General features: G+C 31.2%; 2 protein-coding genes across 2 annotated transcripts in view; one reads left to right on the forward strand and one right to left on the reverse strand.

Annotated features, from left to right (window-relative positions):
* Window positions 1-19,478, reverse strand: part of LOC128388438 (ABC transporter G family member 5-like) — a 32,902-nt gene that overhangs the window by 1,735 nt on the left and 11,689 nt on the right. Inside the window, 3 exon segments of the mRNA XM_053347827.1 lie at window positions 506-931; window positions 1,493-1,701; window positions 17,498-18,317. Coding sequence (XP_053203802.1) covers window positions 506-931; window positions 1,493-1,701; window positions 17,498-18,317 — 1,455 coding nt within the window.
* On the forward strand, window positions 2,825-4,644 carry LOC128388445 (probable serine/threonine-protein kinase samkC). The gene is made up of 3 exons (XM_053347837.1): window positions 2,825-3,206; window positions 3,271-3,435; window positions 3,501-4,644. The coding sequence occupies exons 1-3, from the start codon at window positions 2,975-2,977 to the stop codon at window positions 4,511-4,513; spliced, it is 1,410 nt and encodes a 469-aa protein (XP_053203812.1). The 5' UTR covers window positions 2,825-2,974; the 3' UTR covers window positions 4,514-4,644.

Here is a 19,478-nt window from a genome sequence, read left to right on the forward strand (position 1 = left end):
CCAATTCTGTATGAAAAAAAAAAAGATTTCAGGATAAACTAAAAGGAAATGATTACAAGAATATAAGAAGAGAGAGAAAGAAATTGGAAAGAGATGAACTTTTCTCTTGTTCATCTTCTCAATCATCATGATGAACGAGGAAATGAAATTGAATTCATAAAGTTCAGAATAATGGTCAACTTGATAAAGAGATTCAACTACAATACTGTTTTTCCAACAACAAACAAACTAAATTCAAGTTTCATCAATAAATGATGGAGAAAAGAAATTAAGATTATATTTATCATGAAGAATTGAAATGTTATCCCATCAGAATAGCATTTAAAGTTCCAAAGGTTAATTCTCACGATTCAAGAGATGACATTTACCTTTTTCACCAACCTGATGATACATTAATTCAGTATAATAACAGAAAACAATATTTGAGTTTAAACAAGAGCAAAAATAGTTACATTAATCATCTTAAAGCTAAATGATAATGAATCAGTGTGAGTATTTGATTTACCTGTTGTTGTATAGTTATTGTTAAATTCCCAACCAATTAGCACCTCATGAGTATATCTAATCGGTGAAATTGAGTGTAACCATTTTGTAATTATCGATAAATCCTTATAGTGGAAAGTTGTTCCCGCGGCGAGAGTAAAAATTGAAAATATAATTCCGAAAGCTAATGAAGCCGTTGAACGGCGGTCAAATGTCCAGGCCATTGAAAGAGCAATCATACGGATCATGTGAAGATAACCAAGAATCAGAACCAAATAGATAAGTAGATTATTCTGAAGTCCAGCCATGGAAGAAACCGGAATAGCATAGCCCATGAAAATCAATGTCGATTTCGGTAACGTGTAAAGTATCTTGGAAAACACGTACAAGGGTTTCGAGTACAATTGCATCTTAATCTCGTTAAGGGCAAACTTTTTTTCCTTGTGAGCTGAAAAATTAAACAGATAATCATGATAATATTGATTGGAAACAGGAAGCGGAAGCAAATGATGAGAGAGAGAGGAAGAAAAAGAATTTTTTTCTCAAAAATTTGATTCCTATTACTTTTTCAGTCTTAAATTAAAATGTTCAATATCAAAAAGGTAATAAGTATCAAGGTGTATCTCAAAATGATTAACCACTTAATCAACCAGTAAATCTCATCACTGGTCTTACAATCAAACCGGTTGCAAAATTATATATTAGATGAACAATTTAAAACCGATTGTCAATCAATCAATCAAATCAGTTGATCTTAATACAATCAAGAAAAGGATAAACAGCAATGAGCAAAATTTTCAGCTTTACATGATTAATTTGAAAGTATATCATTGATTAACTGTCAACAATTAACTTGCTATCACTGATGAATCTTAGATAATACAATAGGAATACAGAAAATGATGATTCAATTTGAGATGATTGTCAACACAAGTGAATCAAAATTAATCCACTTTCGTTGAGGATTAACTCTGATTCGCGTCTTGATTTAGCAAATTGATTAACTTACCATCGTTAATCTCAACAAGGAACAAGGGAATCGGCATTATCGCCAAAATAACGTGATAAAGTCCAATACGGTCCCAGAGATGTTCTTGTTCACGTCCAATGCGAACGTGCCAATAAATGATTCCCGTGCAGATCGATAAACTAATTGCCAACAATAAATTACGAAATAGATGGATAACATTGTATGGAAATGTGAATATCAAGGCTCGTCTGTAATTAGAAAAACAATTAAGAAACAATTAGTTGATTGTTGAAAAAGTTAACTGATCAAAGTTAACCCAAAATCGTAATGATTGAACTTCATGGTGACAATTGACCGATAAGTGACCAATCCTTAAAAACTGAATAGCAAATATTGATTTAATTGTTTACTTGGCCGATTATCTTGTTGTTGTTTAACAAGATGATTAACTTAGTTAATACCTTACGTGATTGTAGTTGAACATGTAAATTGTTGTTAAATTGTTGATTTGATGGAAAATAATTTATAGTAAATAAAATGGAAACAAACAAATCAACTGATTAGATTTACAACTGAATCAAGGATTTAACAAGATTGTGTAAAGTATTAAAATCTAATCAAATTGCAATTCAATTACATTATTATTATACAAAATGAAATCTATTGGTTTATATAAATTGTAATGATTAATTAATTGTTATTCAATTTAGTGTAAATAACAAATGTTCCCGGAAGTTTAATTTAAATTCAAGTTGATTGGAAATTAAAAAAGTGCAAACAATTTAAAAAGAGGATTAATTTTAAATCTTATTTTTGAGATTGTTTTTTGTTAACTAATGAAAACATTGAAATAATAAATTAATCCTAATTAACTGCAACAATTAAGGATATGTAAACAAATTGAGAAAGTTATTAAACATTTCATCAACCAATTAATTAACTAATTAATCAAAGTAATCGAGTTAGTTAATCAGCTGTCTCATTAGATTGTTTTTTTTATTAAATTCAAATTGAAAGTAAACTTAAATTTAAATTGTTCAATTTAATGGCGACAATTAAGTTGAAGAAAATGACAATTGATTAACTAACCTGGATAATGAATTAAAATGTACTTCCGATAACAGAAATAGAGTCAAATCAATGTAATAATAACTTATATTCAAAATAATAGTTTAAGTTAATCAAATTAAGTTAATTTGGTTCAACATTGGGCTTTCCCGATTCTCATTTTAATTATTAATTGGTCTCAACAATCAAAGTGAATCAATTGGAAAGGTTTTTTTACTTCATTTCTCATACAACTAGAACGGTGGCTCAGCAAATTTCTCGTCGTCGGGTATCATCACAATTAAACAGTCAACACAATCAAATCAATGATCATTTCCGTGTCCCTCGTAAATTATTTCATTATAAATGTTGTAACAATTAATTGTCACATCAATGAGACTCGAAACATTGAAACAGTCACCAACAAACAAACATCGAAGTTGAGAAAGAAACAAACAAATATTATATGTCATCATGTTCCCAGTTAATTGTTATCCATTGATTATCATTGTTGTCATATTTAATTGTATTGTTACAATTGAAAGTCGTGCTTTCGATCCAGATCGAAGTTGTCATCAACGTGGATGCCAGGAAACCTCTCTCAATGAGTGTTCTCGACGAGGCCATTCGTGGGCATCGTTCACCGCTCAAGGTGTTCAAACGTGTCTCTGTTGTTTTGATGAGAAAGATGCTCTTCAAGCCGCAGGTAAGATTAATCATCATTCACTGTGACAGTTTATTTGATTGTTAATTATTTTCAAAATTCTAAGGTGTTAATGAAGATAATGAGGTTGGACACTTTTTCGGTAACGTTTTAAGAGTCTGTGAGTCTCTTCATGTGGACGAAGGACATTGTCGATCTCGAGAATCTCGGGATTGTAATTTCATTCCCGCTTTCAAAGGAACCAATTACTTGGGCTGTTTCTATTGTCGACGTAAGTGATTAATTATTTTAATAGTTGATCAATCGATTTAATTGTTTAATCTTATTTTTCTCTAGCTCGATGTGATCATGAATCTGATTGTCAAGATCTTGGTCGAACTTGTGATCTAAGTAAAAATGGTCAACCAGTTCGTTCTTGTACTGGTACTGGTTCGGGTTATATTCCTGGTTTTGATGATCCAAGGGAATACGAGACAGCAATTAAGAAAAACTATTTGATTCATTTGAAAAATAATCGCACAAAACCAGCTGATTCACCATCAACTCCACCACATTCAACAACCTCCACCACCACCACAACCACAACAACAACAACAATGTTACCAATCACATCATTAAGACCTTTATTATCAAGTCAATCAACAAAAAATCATCATCAACCTCAATCTAAGCCAACATGTTATCCAGGTAAGTCAGGATCTACAGCATCATCTTTGTGTTCATCATCATCACCTAGTCAAACACAACAATCAAGTTTTGATGAAATCAAAACATCATCAGCTGATTCAAGTTCATTCAAAAAACCCTATTCAAGTATCAAAAAGAGGCCACAATCCCAACAACCACAACCACAACAACACCAAGAAACAACACCAAGTAAAGTTAATAACGATGTGAAATTTAATCAACCTTTAAAAACAAAACCATCTTATAAACCATATCCAACATTTCAACCAACAAAAACCCCTTCCTGGTCATCAATAACCCAACAACAACAACAACAACAACAGGTACAACCACAACAACCACAAGTTGATCAAGAACCATCAGAATCTTCATCGCTAACAGATCACGACTCTGGTGCTGTTAATGGTGAATCAATGAGTGTCAATGATGATGATGCTGCTAGTTGGGGTTCACCTTCATCTCACACCTCAAATTCAGATGAGGAATTTGAATTGGGTCGATCACCTCATCCTCATGGTAAACCCAACATGGTACATCCTGTTTCCGGTTCCCCTCCTTCACACAGAACCACAACAACCACAATTAGTCCGATATTTAAACCAACTGATTTAAATGAGACTCTTTTTGTGGTTAAAAATAATCATAGACAAATTCATGGTTAATCAGAAATCAACAATTAACTAACTAATAATAACACAAATCAATCAATCTATTTATTATGAAAACAATTAGTCAATTAATGTAATAAAACAAAATATTTAATATTTAATAATAAACAAACTTAAACAATCAATTTTAATTGTTCCTGATTGTTTTGTTTAAATTCAATAATAATAGCTGCCAGTTAATCAACCGATTAAATCATCTTAATCATTTGGTGAAATTTTGACAATTTCAAAAACTTAATGTTCAATTAAGTTGGTTAACCCGTGATATTGTTAACTAAGGTCTAGTTAATTGTTAACTTTTTTTGAAAATCACAATCAAGTTTCATATTGTTTCATTAACGGTAAAACAATCAAATCAAATACAACAATTGGTTAATTACAATCAACATGAAAAGTTAAATTTTTTTGTAGCTTCGTGATTTAATTTAACAGATAAACAATAAGATACATTTAATTTCATAATGATAACTTTAATTGTTATCATTAAATCATTGATTGTAATCATGTTTTAGCTAATTTAATGTAAAAAAATTCACAATGAACTACAATCAAAACCTTAATTGTTACATCATTTTTGAATACATGATAAGAATCCTAATTAAAGTTAACTAATAATAATACAAAAAAATTAAAGACCTAATCATAATTGTAACCATAAGAAGACATGGAAACAATTAAATTTAATTGTTATTAAAAAGGAAAAAGTAAAAAAAAATTCAAGTTAAAACTTTTTGTTTCTTGTTGATTGTGATTAAACAACAACAACAACAACAACAACAATTAATTAATTAGATTACGTCCTTGCTGAGGCAACTAATTTAGGAAATAGCAACAATTTAACTCAACACCAACAATCAGTTGAATGAAAAAAAATAACATTCAGATTAATCAACATGATTAAATTTGATTGCTAAGAAGCAGAAAAAATTTCTCATTCAAAACTATTTAAATTTTACATTGAAACTATTAAGTAGGTGATCAGACAAGGTTAAGTGATTTAAATTGATATAAATAATGATTTAAAGAGAAACCAATTTCTGTAAATTATATCATCACAATTATGACCACAATTTACCTTATTTAGTTAATCTGATTTAAATTGTTGCTCTTACAATCAACCTACTGTAACAAACCTTATAATCATTAAGCAAGAAAAAGTAAACCTTGCCTATGATATTAAAAGATGAACTTGTTACCTTGAAGAAATTGGTAAAAAAATTAAAGGTAATTTGAAGATTGGTGTTATTATTATTGTAACAATTAAGGTAAATCATCATCATGATTAACTTATTCATTCTCTTCCTCCTCATACCCCACCCTGAATCTCAACATTATCATTTTCCCAATCTTCATATAGTAAAAATTGTACTGCACTAATAAGAATCATCCTCATCCTTCATCATCATCCGTAGTTATCATTGTAAAAGGTATTCACTTGTAACCACATAAATTACAACAATTTATAAATTGTAGACTCTCTAAATATAATCATCGACGATAATGATGTTATGTATTATTATGGGTTTTAGGCTGTGGACTCAAACCATTTATCAAGTTAATAATTCAGGTATAAAGTTGACAAGCTCAACAAGGTGAATTAAGTTACTTAAAGATCATTAAAATGGTTGGCTAACTTTGAAAAAGACTCAGGTAAAAACTCAGGTAACAATGGTAAAGGTTCTGAAATATATCCATAGGATTTTCATTCAATAGTTTTTTTTTGCTAATTTTTTGGCAGCAATTTAACTTGAGGATTGTCAAGGATAATTACTTTGAATTGGGACATTGTACAATCCAATTAACCCAGAGACAATTGATTGTGAAAGGTTTGAATGAGTCGTTTTGTTACCGAGAACTGATTTACATCAGATTGATAGTTAGACGCACACCTTAGGCCTTTCAAATCCCAAGATTTGGGTTCTTTTTGTGGATCAACACTTATTAACATTTTGATATTACAACTCAATGAATCTAGAATTTTGGTAATTTTCACTTTAAACGTTGTACTTTTGTCGTTGTACCTTAAATATCATTAACTTAAACTTGAATTTAATCACTTTATTAATCTTAAACATTAGAAAAATAGAAAACACATTTTTACTTGATCACTTAGATTAATTCACAATCACTTCTTGTTAAACATTTAACTCAATTTGGTTAATCAATTGATGATGACGATGATATTAATCAAAACTAATGATAATTAAAGGTAAATTGTTACTCTATTTATACCTTAAGAAACGGAAGGAAACTAATTTTAAAGGAAAAGACATTAAGTCGGAAATGGTCAAGTTAGACAATAACAAAAAAGAAAGAGAAAAATGAATAGAAAGAAAAGAAAGAGAGACAACTTGAGGGATCATTATCTCATTGAGATCGTAATAGAAAAAAGAAAGTAAAGAAAAATGAAGAGATTTGAATCTTTTAAATTGTAATTGGAAGAGGGTAAATTTATCCTTTCAAACCCCCAGACCATGATGAAGACACCGTTTTTCAATTGTCAATTTCATGAGATTCAGATCTCTGAATAGCTTTGGCTTGAAGATAAGGAAGTAATCGTTTCATTCTTGAAACTTTAGTTCCGTTACTAGTTGAGGGTTGATTTAAATCATTTGATTCTTCAGCAATGTTAGTTTCTTTCATCTTGAGTATTTCTTCCGAAGGTTTAACACAATTATCGTTGAATTCTGGAAATTTCAATTTCCTCATCCATTCGGTCGGCCAAGATAATCGTCCTTCTTTTACTCCTTTATCGAAGTCAAATAACAAAGCACTTGTAATTGAATTTCCACAAGTCAATACGACATTTTTATGATGCATTCCGTCCAGAACATCAGTAGCCATATATTCAATTTCTCTCCATTGTAACATATACAATCGAATAGCAGTAATTGCTTCGACTACAGGTGAGTGAGGATCTGCAGGTAAAGTGTAACCAGTAAACCATAGGAATGCAATGAAATGCATTGACATTGGATGTTCATTATAAGGTGAATAGTAATTAGTTACTTCTCGAAACTTGAACAAAAGTTGATTAACTTCATAAGTTGTTAATCCGAGACTGAGAAATTGATTAATCAATCCATGACCAATGATTTTAGTTGCACAGACAAGATACTTGAGTACTTGATCTCTTACTGTTCCAAGATTACGAGCGTATTTTAGGTCATTCATTGTGAGACCATGGAAACGATGATCAAGAGAATCAACTTCATGATATTTTACGAATGTCTCGTAAATAATTTCCATGTTACCATCGACTAATACGATCCAACAAGGCCTTGGTCTTATCTTTGGACCTTCCTTGATACGAACATTGAAACTTGCGATTCCAAATATCAGATTTTTATCTGTCAGATCTTTTGAAATGTTTTGGATAAAATCCAATTGTTCTTGTAGCATCGGTGGTATAATTCCAGTAGGTCGATTAGCGAATGAATTATTTAATTTTTGTCTTCTAATAGCAACAGAAGAAATTGTTTTTGGGTTTGATGATGGTGTTGGAACTTTGTAAATAGCATAAGGTTAACACATGATGGGAAATGCGATTTCAACCATTCTTGAACTTCTTCAGTTTCACTTGGTGATAATCTGTCAAATGGATTAATTCGTATGAATGGTGAATGCGGATCATCGATTTCATTAGAAAACAACACATAACTTGAACTATCAGATATAACTGATTCATTATCGTCTATGATTCCTTTGGACCATTTTAACCAATCAATTGATTCTTTCAGTAGATAACTTGGTACAGATGAACAGCGAGTTGTAGGCCACCGTTGAGGTGCTGGGTCTCTGGGCTTTAAAGCGCATGAAGGGAAACCAATATTGAGTAGAAATTGTTCAGATTCATCTGTTGGTTCCGTAGGATCTTTAGCCATTGCTCGATTATTCCAATGATTAAATCTTGTATTCGTTTGAATACGAATAGAAACTGGATCTAAATGAGGATCATCGGGATTATTTTCACGAGCATTAATTAGAAAAGCATAAGTTAAAGCTTTTTCTTTCCAAACTTCTTGATGAGTTAATGTTGGTTTTTGAACTTTTAGATGAGAGGGTAACATTGATGCGAGATCTCTTGGTTTATCTGATATCTGTTTTCTAACAGGACCAACTCGAAATGGTAAAGTTAAATCTTTGTCAAAGGTAAAATCGATTGGACCTTTTCGACAGCGATCGATGTGGAAACTGTAATTGTTAACTTTCCATTTCTCTTTACAGAATTTTCGATTACATAAAAATTCAGATTGTCTGTAGAAATTCAAAATTTCGTTTCTTTCTGGTATAATTGATTTGCAATAACCATCAGAACAAGTTGATATCAAACAGTTTGAATTAATACAGAGAAACGAGTCCAATGTTGTCGGTTTTTCCAAACCAATTTGAGAAGTAATTTCTCGTAACCAGAGTGTACACTTAGCACAATAGATTTTTGTACATTTAGAACATGATCGAGGTGAGATTGAAATTTGTTCACAAAAGTTACATGTCACAATTGATGAGATTTCTCGTAGATTGGGGTAAATAACACGAGCTTTTATGAGACCTTTTGGAACGGAATCGAAATTGATTTGATCTAATTCAATATCCAAAGCATTGAGCCTTAACTTTTCTTTCACGAATTCAACATAAATATCGTAAAGTTTTTTCGCTTCTTCAATTTCCACTTTTATCTCGATTTTCGCTTGATTGAAAAATTCTATTTGTAGATATTCAGGATAATCGGAATCATTTGGTGGCTTTCGAGCTGGAAAATAATCGTTGTACTTTTCTTGGTCACTTGAAGGTGGAGGATAAATTGAATTATCCTTAAGGCCTCTTATTGATTCCAACTCAATTGAGCGACGAGCTTCAGCAGTTTGAACTGGTAATGGATCTTTTAACTTCAGTTTAGCCCAAAGAGCTTGAGATGATGATTCACCAAATACATTTGCATAAGAAGGCGAATTGTCATTCGGCCAACTTGCTTCACTTGTATTTTCAAAGGTCACTTTTTTAGGTTCGATTGAAATTGGTTCATCCGGAATTCTCTCAATAATTGTAGTTAACTTTGAAGCGTCAATTTTATCGTTACTTGTCATGTTGATTGAGATCAAGGTGAAAATTGAACAAGAAGGTAAAATGTTAACACTTAATTTATAAGCACTTTTAGAATCAAAGGTAAACTCAATTGATTGTAAGACTTTGGAGATAAACTTAATTAGACAAAATTGATTGATTATTGGTAATTGATTAACACAATTAATTGAATATCTTGAAGAGCAATTAGTAAGCGTTTTAAAACGTTTTCTTCTAACACACAAAGACAATGGCGGAAAGTCAATCGACTTCCTTACCAACACTTTACTTCCTTGGTAACGGGCAATTGGTAAGTTGTAAGCGCCAATTTCAATAATCAAGTAAATGTTAATTTGATTTGATTGATTTTGTGATCTTGTTGTTGGGCCAGAATTTTCATCAGAACAATTAATTATTGGATTTTCAGCAATCATTCGATTAGAAGTTTTGTATCTTTTTCGTTTTTTACTCGTTTTTTGTTCATGATTAGATTGACTTAGATCAGGTAAAGTTTCAGCATCGGAATCAATTAGAGTCTTCAAAGCTTCAGTTTCATCATTGACAGAAAGTTTATCGAATTGTAATTCAGGTAAATTCGAGGAAAAATTATTATCATTCTGATTTGCATCAGACTCGATTGAATCATAATTAACTAACCAATCATTATTAATATCGAAATATCTATTCTTAATTATTAATAATTGTTCAGGAATCGAACCAAAATAAGGTTTAGTATTTTCTAAGTTCGAAGTAAATTGCTCGTAATTACCAGAATCTAACAATAAAACTGATCCTCTTTTAATTCCGAGAACTAAATAAGGTCCAAACCATTTCGCAACTAAAGTTTTCGAGGTTCCAATTGAAGGTCCACTATTCTTAACATAACAAAAATCTCCAATTTCGTAAGGATTAGGTTTAGTCACTAATCTGAGTTTATTCTGATAATAAATTTGTTGAGACTTTAGTCTTGCTAATGTTAATTGTCTTGCTGAATCGATTGTAAGTTTAACTTCATTGTCAATTGCTAATTGATTATCAATTGGTTTCGTTAAAATTTTACCAAAAATCAGAAAATAAGGTGAGAATCGGTGAATCTTGTGTATTGATGAATTAATAGCGATTAATGACTTTTCTAATTTCGTTTCAATTGACTCATTCTCATCTTCTAGTATCGAACTTCTTAATCTGTCACCTATTGTTCTGTTCATTCGTTCAACTATTCCCTGACTTTGAGGATGATAAGGATTGGAAACTTCATGTTTGATTCCTAACTCTTTTAAGAATAATTCAGTTTCTTCTGATAGAAAATTTCGACCTCTATCTGTTTGAATAACAGAAGGAAAACCAAATATCGAAAAATATTCATTCAGAAATTTTTTAACTGTTAACGAATTTTGATTCGGAAAAACTTTCGCATAAACAAATCTAGTCAATGAATCAACTAAAACTAATATTACTCTTTTCTTTCCGTTTTGAAACGTTATCGGTCCTTTAGCATCCATTTCAAGTCGTTCCAAGACTTTATTCGGAATCGGTTTAAGATGAGGTTCAGCATATGTACAAATAGCGGCTTTTGATAGTTGACAGATTTGACAATCTCGACACAATTTCTTAATCTCTTCAGCCAAGAAAGGCATCCAAAAACGTCGACTTATTTGATGATGAGTTTTCTCAAAACCATAATGACCACTTATATCAGAATCATGTTCTTCATCAAACAATTTGCAGAGAAATTCTTGATTGATAACAATTCGATCGTTTTCATGTTTATACATTGGCTTACGATGTAGAATATCATTCTTGATTAGATATTGTCGATGTAAAGTTGAATTTGGGTTAGATTGAAGTTCACTTAGCACTTGATTTATCGTTTTATCATTTTGTTGAATTGATAATAAATCAGATAACCAATTATCATTTACTTTATAATGATAAATAACATTACTTTTAACCACTTTTCCAAGTTGTTTCATTTCGTTTACACTTTCATCTTCATTGATTAAAGTTGATTCGGAGTACAAGAATAAATTATCAATATAATCTCTTTCCGGATCAATTTGTTTATGGTGATCCCATTCCGATTGAAATCGAGAAAAGCAATCAGGAGGATGAGCTTTACCTTCACGATAGATCACTTTAAAGTTGAATGATGATAACATTATACTCCATCTTTCCAATCGTTGATTCTTGAATTTCACTTTTGATAATTGACAAAGTGCATGGTGGTCAGTTTCGATAAGAAAAAGATCACCTTCAAGGTAATGTTTAAATTTACCGATACCAATAAGAATTGCAAGTAATTCTTTTTCACTAACAGAATAACTTAATTGATGTTTAGCGATTTTTTGAGAGAAAAAGGAAATTGGTTTCCATTGAATAACTTTTTCTATTGGCGTTTCTTTTAATGAATTGTAACCCTTTATGATTGGTTGATCTTGATCTTCTTGAAGCAAAATGCCTCCAACAGCGATGTCACTTGCATCTACTGATAACTTTCGTCTTAATTCGGGATTGAAATGTACAAGTAAAGTTGTTTCGATCAAAGAATTACGAAGAATATCCAAAGTTTGATAATCTTGTTTCAACATTTTGAATTTTCTTTCTTTGTTGATTAGTCGATATAAAGGAGCAGCGAGTTGAGAATAGTTCTTAATATAACGACTAAAATAATTGTAACAACCTAATTGTGATTGTAATTGTCGAACTGATTTTGGGTAGGGTAATCTTTTTAATGCTGTTACCTTATTTGGATCAGGTCTTATTCCATTTCCATCCACCAAATGACCTAACAGAATTAGTTCTGTTGCTCCAAATTTACACTTATCAGTTTTGATTTTCAGGTTCCAATCTTTTAATCTTGAAAGAACCAATCGAGTATTTTCCAATAACTCATTCCAACTTTTACCAATAACCGGAACGTCGTCGAAGTAACCAAGACACTCTGTATATGATAATCCTTCTAATACCTTATTCATCAATCGTTGAAACTCAAAAGGTGCACAAGCTAAACCCATTGGTAAGCGCTTGTACTGAAATTTACCATCAGGGGTAACGAATACAGTTTTAGTTCGTTCACTTGGAGGGATTTCAATCTGAAAGTATCCTTGGTACAAATCAAACATATTAAAGTAAATTGCACCTCTTACCGCCTCAAGGCAATCATCGATCCTTGGCATTGGATGAAAAATGACTTTAGTCATTCGATTAACGGCACGTAAATCATTTAATAGTCTATAAGATCCATCAGGTTTACTTATTAATAGAGCTGGAGAACCTCCTTCGGCTGTTGATATTTCAACAATATCATTATCAATAAGATCTTGAATAACTTTCTGATATTCTTTTCGAATGTTAATTGTACATGGGTAAGGCTTTTGGTAGGGAATTGAATTGTCTCCAATATCGATTTGAATCGGCCACTTTTCCCACGGGACAAACCCAATATCTCCACGATGTTGACTAAAAACTTCAGGAAATTCGAGAAGAATATTTAATAATTCATAAACTTGTTCATTGTTAAGTTTAGAATCAAATCTCTTTTTTAATCTCTCTTCAAGAGATAGAATTGGTTGATCATTTTGAGTGAGATAAACAGGAATTATATTTTCAAATTCATTTGAATTCACCATCATTTCCATGAAAGCATTAACTTCGTACTTTCTGACCAACTCTTCATCTTTATAAGGTGTATATGGTAAATGAGCTAAACCATCAACTTGAATTGATTTAGTTTTAACTTCAGGTAGAGTCACATTAGTAGGAGTTTCAGGGCGAGAAAGGAGATGAATTGATTCATCAGCTGAACAAAAACGAAACATTAATTCAGGACTCAAAGGTTGACTAAAGTTAAACTCTTGTAAAGTTACTTCATATGAACCACCAGAATTTTTCAAATTTGCATGAAAAATGTCACAAAAACGATTACCAACGACCATCACTGGTTCCAAATCTCTTATCACCTGAAATTTCAAAGCTTTACAAAGTTTCATCGTTGGATGTTTCATGAAAAAGCAGCACCTTCGACTTGAAGTCGATTACTACAAATTCCCTTTATCGTTACATCTGAGGCCATTATATAAGCTTTCAATTGAAGAGCTAAATAGTAATCAATACATGCAGTGTTAGCTCCAGTGTCGATTAACACTTCACCTCTTTTATATAATTGACGATCAGGATAACATAAAGATAAGGTTACCGTTGGAAAGTTTTTAACTGTTGTATCAATTCGAGTTATCATTTGATTTTCGGTAGTTACAAACATGTAATTATCTTGATTTAAATCAGGAGCTTTACTTGCGGTTGTTGCATCAATTGAATTAGTTTCAATCACCATATTTGAAATTGGTCTTTGTTGAGTAGCATTAACATCACCAATATTAACCATTTGATTGTTTCTCAGATTTGCTGGTTGAAAACGTTGACGAGGTGGAAATCGACAATTTCTTGCCAAATGACCAAAACCATTACAATTGTAACACTTAATTGTCTTACTTTCATTTGATTTCATCTCATTCTGTTGATTAGTAATCTGATTGTTTTGTTGATTAATTTGATGAGGATTTAAATCCGATCGATTCTTGTTGAAACTTTTTTCTCTCTTTTCTTTATCGGCTTTGTTGTAATGCTGATGAATAAGTACCGATGTAATATCATCTAAACTTGAATTAGCTCTTACATCGTACATATGATCACGAACAAATTTAGGTAATCTTTCAAGTACTTCATGAATAAAACCTTCAGGGCTCATCTTATCACCTTTAACCTTATGAACCAACTCTCTTAATCTCCTTATAAAGTTACTTGGATGTTCCTTAAAATCGTATCTCATTGCTGTCAATTCTGCTTGAGCAGTAGCCATTGCTGCAGGATTTTTTAGATACTTTTCCAAAGCTTCGACATAAGATTCATAAGTATGAGATTGTCTATCCAATGTATCAGCAGCTTCAAGAAACTCATAACTCATTGCTTTTTTGAGAACTCGTAATCGTGTATCATTAGTACAATCTTCAAAACTTAATTGTCTTTTAACCGATTGTAACCAACCCCATTGGTCACTTCCTTGTACAAAAGCAGGTAAATTTGGACATTTACTTTCCCTTAATACCACCATTGGTTGTAGTTGAGACTTTCGTCTATTTGTTGAGAAATTATTTTCTTCGAAAACAGGATCATCTTCATTGTCACCTTCAGTTTCAATATACTTTGCTCTGTTAGCACCCAAACTGATTTGACTTCTTCGACTTGATCGTCTTCTTTCACTTTCAACTCTTCTTCAGAATCAGCTAACAACTCACGAATAGTAGCATTTGGTTTGATTGTTGTCTTGAAGTAGTCGGAATTGGTTCCACTTCAGGTTCATTCCATCGTCTTAAAAATGACTCGAGTATTCGCTTAGCTGGTGAACCAATAGACATTTTGGTTATATAACTTAATTTGACCATCGACATTACCGTAGGTTTAATACCAACTCTAAATATAATCTCTCGTATATCAGCTTCAGGAATAAAATTTTCTCTCATTTGATTAACCCAATCAGGAATATCAATACCATCAATTGAATCAGCACTTAATTGATTTAAATCATCCAGATCCAAATCCACGTTTATTAAACTTAATTGCGTTTGAGCAGCTTCTTTAAATTTTATCATCACACAATCATCAGAAACAGGAATCTTAATTTTCCACTCACTTAAATATCTTTTCATCTCTTGTGTGGTTAGATCCAAAATCTTCCCACCGTTACCTTTACCACCGTCGTTTTCTATCACCATGAAATTGTAATAACAATTGTCCATAGATGCAGATCCTGTCGACTGCGCCATTTGAAAGGTTTGAATGAGTCGTTTTGTTACCGAGAACTGATTTACATCAGATTGATAGTTAGACGCACACCTTAGGCCTTTCAAATCCCAAGATTTGGGTTCTTTTTGTGGATCAACACTTATTAACATTTTGATATTACAACTCAATGAATCTAGAATTTTGGTAATTTTCACTTTAAACGTTGTACTTTTGTCGTTGTACCTTAAATATCATTAACTTAAACTTGAATTTAATCACTTTATTAATCTTAAACATTAGAAAAATAGAAAACACATTTTTACTTGATCACTTAGATTAATTCACAATCACTTCTTGTTAAACATTTAACTCAATTTGGTTAATCAATTGATGATGACGATGATATTAATCAAAACTAATGATAATTAAAGGTAAATTGTTACTCTATTTATACCTTAAGAAACGGAAGGAAACTAATTTTAAAGGAAAAGACATTAAGTCGGAAATGGTCAAGTTAGACAATAACAAAAAAAAAGAAAGAGAAAAATGAATAGAAAGAAAAGAAAGAGAGACAACTTGAGGGATCATTATCTCATTGAGATCGTAATAGAAAAAAGAAAGTAAAGAAAAATGAAGAGATTTGAATCTTTTAAATTGTAATTGGAAGAGGGTAAATTTATCCTTTCAATTGACAGATCGGAATCAATAACAATACAATAATCAATTGTATCAATACACTTGAAAATCTTGACAAAAGACTTTGATTGTATGTACATCACTTTAATTGTTATCGAAGCTACGAGATTACGATTACAATCAAATGATAGTTAATTTGCTTTTGTTTTTCTTACCTACAATTATCAATGAGACTTTGATACTTTGATATTGACATTTTCTTAATTTCTAACAATTGGGATTATCCTAATTTGATCACTAATCCCGAAGGCTCAAGTGGATATTTAAATCAGTTGAAAGACTCATAAACCCAATGAGGATATTAATTGTTTGATAGAATCCATTTAAATATCAGTTAATGAAATAAATCTACAAATTAATAGCGATGGTTAATTGTTGTTACTCAATCTGAACAATTAAAATTCATGAATATGAAACTTGGGAAACAAAAATTTCAGCTGATCTCAAGGCGAGAAAGTGTTAATATTAAAATTTGTAAGCTAATTTGATGAACAATTAACACAACGATTATTATTATGATGAAATAATCGAAACTGAATTAAAAGTGAAATTGAAAACTTTTCCGATTGTTGAATTTTATCAACTGCGAATTTTTAACATTAAAAGTTGACCTGAAAACAGGATGAAAACTGTTCAGAATTTTCAAAGTGATTAATTTATTTCTCATCAATTGAAGTCTAATGATTAACTTAATCATTATAATGATGATTAACAAGTAAACTCAATGAAAAGCGAAACAATCACGATCTTTGTTGACTGTTGATTAAAAAAAATACAATGTTAATATGAGTTAACCTGAAAGTTTAAATTTCACCTCAATTTTTTTTGTTCATCTTTTTCATGATAAATCATCAGAACTTTTCATTATTCTAACAAAAACGATTCCTTGTTTTAATTAGGATGAAATTGAAATTATTTCAATTGTTATTCAGCTTGTAAACATTAAAATTTAATTCTTATGATAATATTTACCAAGACCACACCAAGTAAATTGTCATCAACAATTAATTGTTGTTATTATATCAATTGTTGTCTATTTGCTTGATAATTTTAATCACAATTAAGTTAAATTTTTTGTCTCTTTCAAGTAACATTGTCTAACTTTTGATAAAATTAACAATAAACACCCAATTGTATTGTAACCAATGTGAGTTTTATTGTTGTCATTTAAATTGTTACCAATTGAAAACATTTTCAAGGATTTTCATTGAAAATTTCAGGAAACGAATCTTTTTTTTCACATCAATAAGAATACTAATTAAGCTGATTACCCTGCTACTCATCCTTTGGATGATAAACATCCGTTTAGTAACCAAGGTTGAATACTTAGTCTACCTGAGGATATAATTCAGGTATGGGATCAGTTTGGGCTTGGACTTGAGGGTGGACAAAGGAGTGGTCACTTTGTATGTGGAAAAAGAAAAGTATTGTACTTACATCCATAGAGCGAGAAACATTATGGTTACATGGGCTCTTCTCACCGGAGGTGGTGCAACTGAGGGTGGACCTGGAAGGGTCACTGCATTGGAACATCGATTAGAGTAGAGGTCAACCAGGTTTTCTATTCGTTGGCTTGATTCTAGCATGGCTTCTGAAGAGAGATTATCAAGAGTTACAAGGTCAAGATAATAATCTGATGGATTTTTGTAGGTTGGACAAGGAAAATCAATATAAGAGAAATAATTTAAAAGTTCTTTGCGTTTTCCAAAGTAAAGTATTCGTCCAGTTGAAAGAAGGGCTACTTGGGATAACATGGTGAAAATTTCGTAGGTTGGAGGTTGAATGGTTAGGATGACACATCGACCCGAGATCAGTGCCCATTGGCGAAGATATTCAATGAGGAAAAAGGAATCAAAAATGTCCATTCCTTTAGTTGGTTGATCAAGAATAAGTATATCAGTATCCAAGAGAAGAGCTTGACCAATAAGGAGACGTCTTCTTTCCGCTTCCGTTAGGTCAGCTACCGATGTATGGCGAACCTCATTCAGTCCAAGTTCTTCGAGAACGGCATTTGTACGCTTTTTCGTGTCAAAGGTATTCTTTTTGGCAGGACCTTGGACCAGAGATGAAAAGAGGAGAGTTTGTCTTGCCGACATATCTGGACAAAGGTCAGTATCTTGGCCTACATATGAAGTGACTTGGGACAATTTGGCAGGGGTCATAGGAATTCCGTTCAAGGTGATCTCCGATTTAACGCTACCTCGACTTTTATTATATCGATCGGATAAAATTTCCAAAATTGAGGTTCCTTCATATTCTGTTTATTTTTTTATTTCGCCAAAGAAAAAGCAAATTGTAATTAATCAACCATTTAATTAGATGGAACAGATTAATTGTTTCCAAAGTCTTGTCACCAACAACAATCATGAAATCATCATCATCATCACTTCAGGTACGTATTCATGGTAATAAAAAGTTCAAGGTGATAATTTGAAGGTCTCACCATAAGAGTAAATAATATAATCTATCTAAAGAAACAGAATTTTAATTTTCTGTGAATTATATTTTCTATCCATCATCAATTATCTGATCTTTGAATCTCTTGGTGTTCTCATGGGAAAAGTGATTAACAATCAGTTATGAATGAATTTGAATTGACAATTGTTGATGTTTAAAAGTGTATTCATCTTATTAAGAGTGACTTTTGAAACAACATCATTACCATGAAATCACCTTGATGAGAAACAGTTAGTTAATTGTGACATGGGCGAGATTCAGGTTCATGATCATGATCTGAGAATATTGACAAAAATAATTAATTCACTTAGTTAATCATAATTACAGGAAAGTGTTTCAATTAGATTAATTATTAGATTAACTTACACCCAGAATAATGATTAACCTCTCAGAGATTAACTGGTAATTGAATTAATGATGATGATACTTTTATATTCACCCACAACTTTTGATCATCTTCAAGTTCAATCATGATCAAACTCCATTTAAAGAGCTAATCTTTTAATCAACTACCAAACAATTAAACTCTACTCACAATCACAATCAAAATCTTAATCTTCTCACGCAAATGGTTAATTCTTATTAATCATTTCTACCTGAAAAGTTAATTAACCACAACAAAGTAATAGATAGTCAACTAATCAGCTGAAAATCAACCAGTTAATTGTTACTATACTTCAGGTGATCAAAATATAAGTACTTTCTAATAATCAGATAAATAATTGATAATGGTTAGGCTATTGATAACCATTTGATTGTTGGTTAATTAGTAAAAATTGATTGATAACCGTTTGTATATTTAAAGGAAATTTAAAAATAAAAGTTTTAAGACAAAAAATTTCACGATTTTGATAGACAAATGAATATTTAAAATAAGCTAATATTAATGATCAATTAACTAATTACATTAATTGTTGCAAGTTAATTAATGCGGAACACACTCAATTAAACAAGAATTGAA

The sequence above is a fragment of the Panonychus citri genome, unplaced genomic scaffold, assembly GCF_014898815.1.
Source record: "Panonychus citri isolate SS breed McGregor unplaced genomic scaffold, ASM1489881v1 Contig00099, whole genome shotgun sequence".
Classification (NCBI taxonomy): Eukaryota; Metazoa; Arthropoda; class Arachnida; order Trombidiformes; family Tetranychidae; genus Panonychus; species Panonychus citri.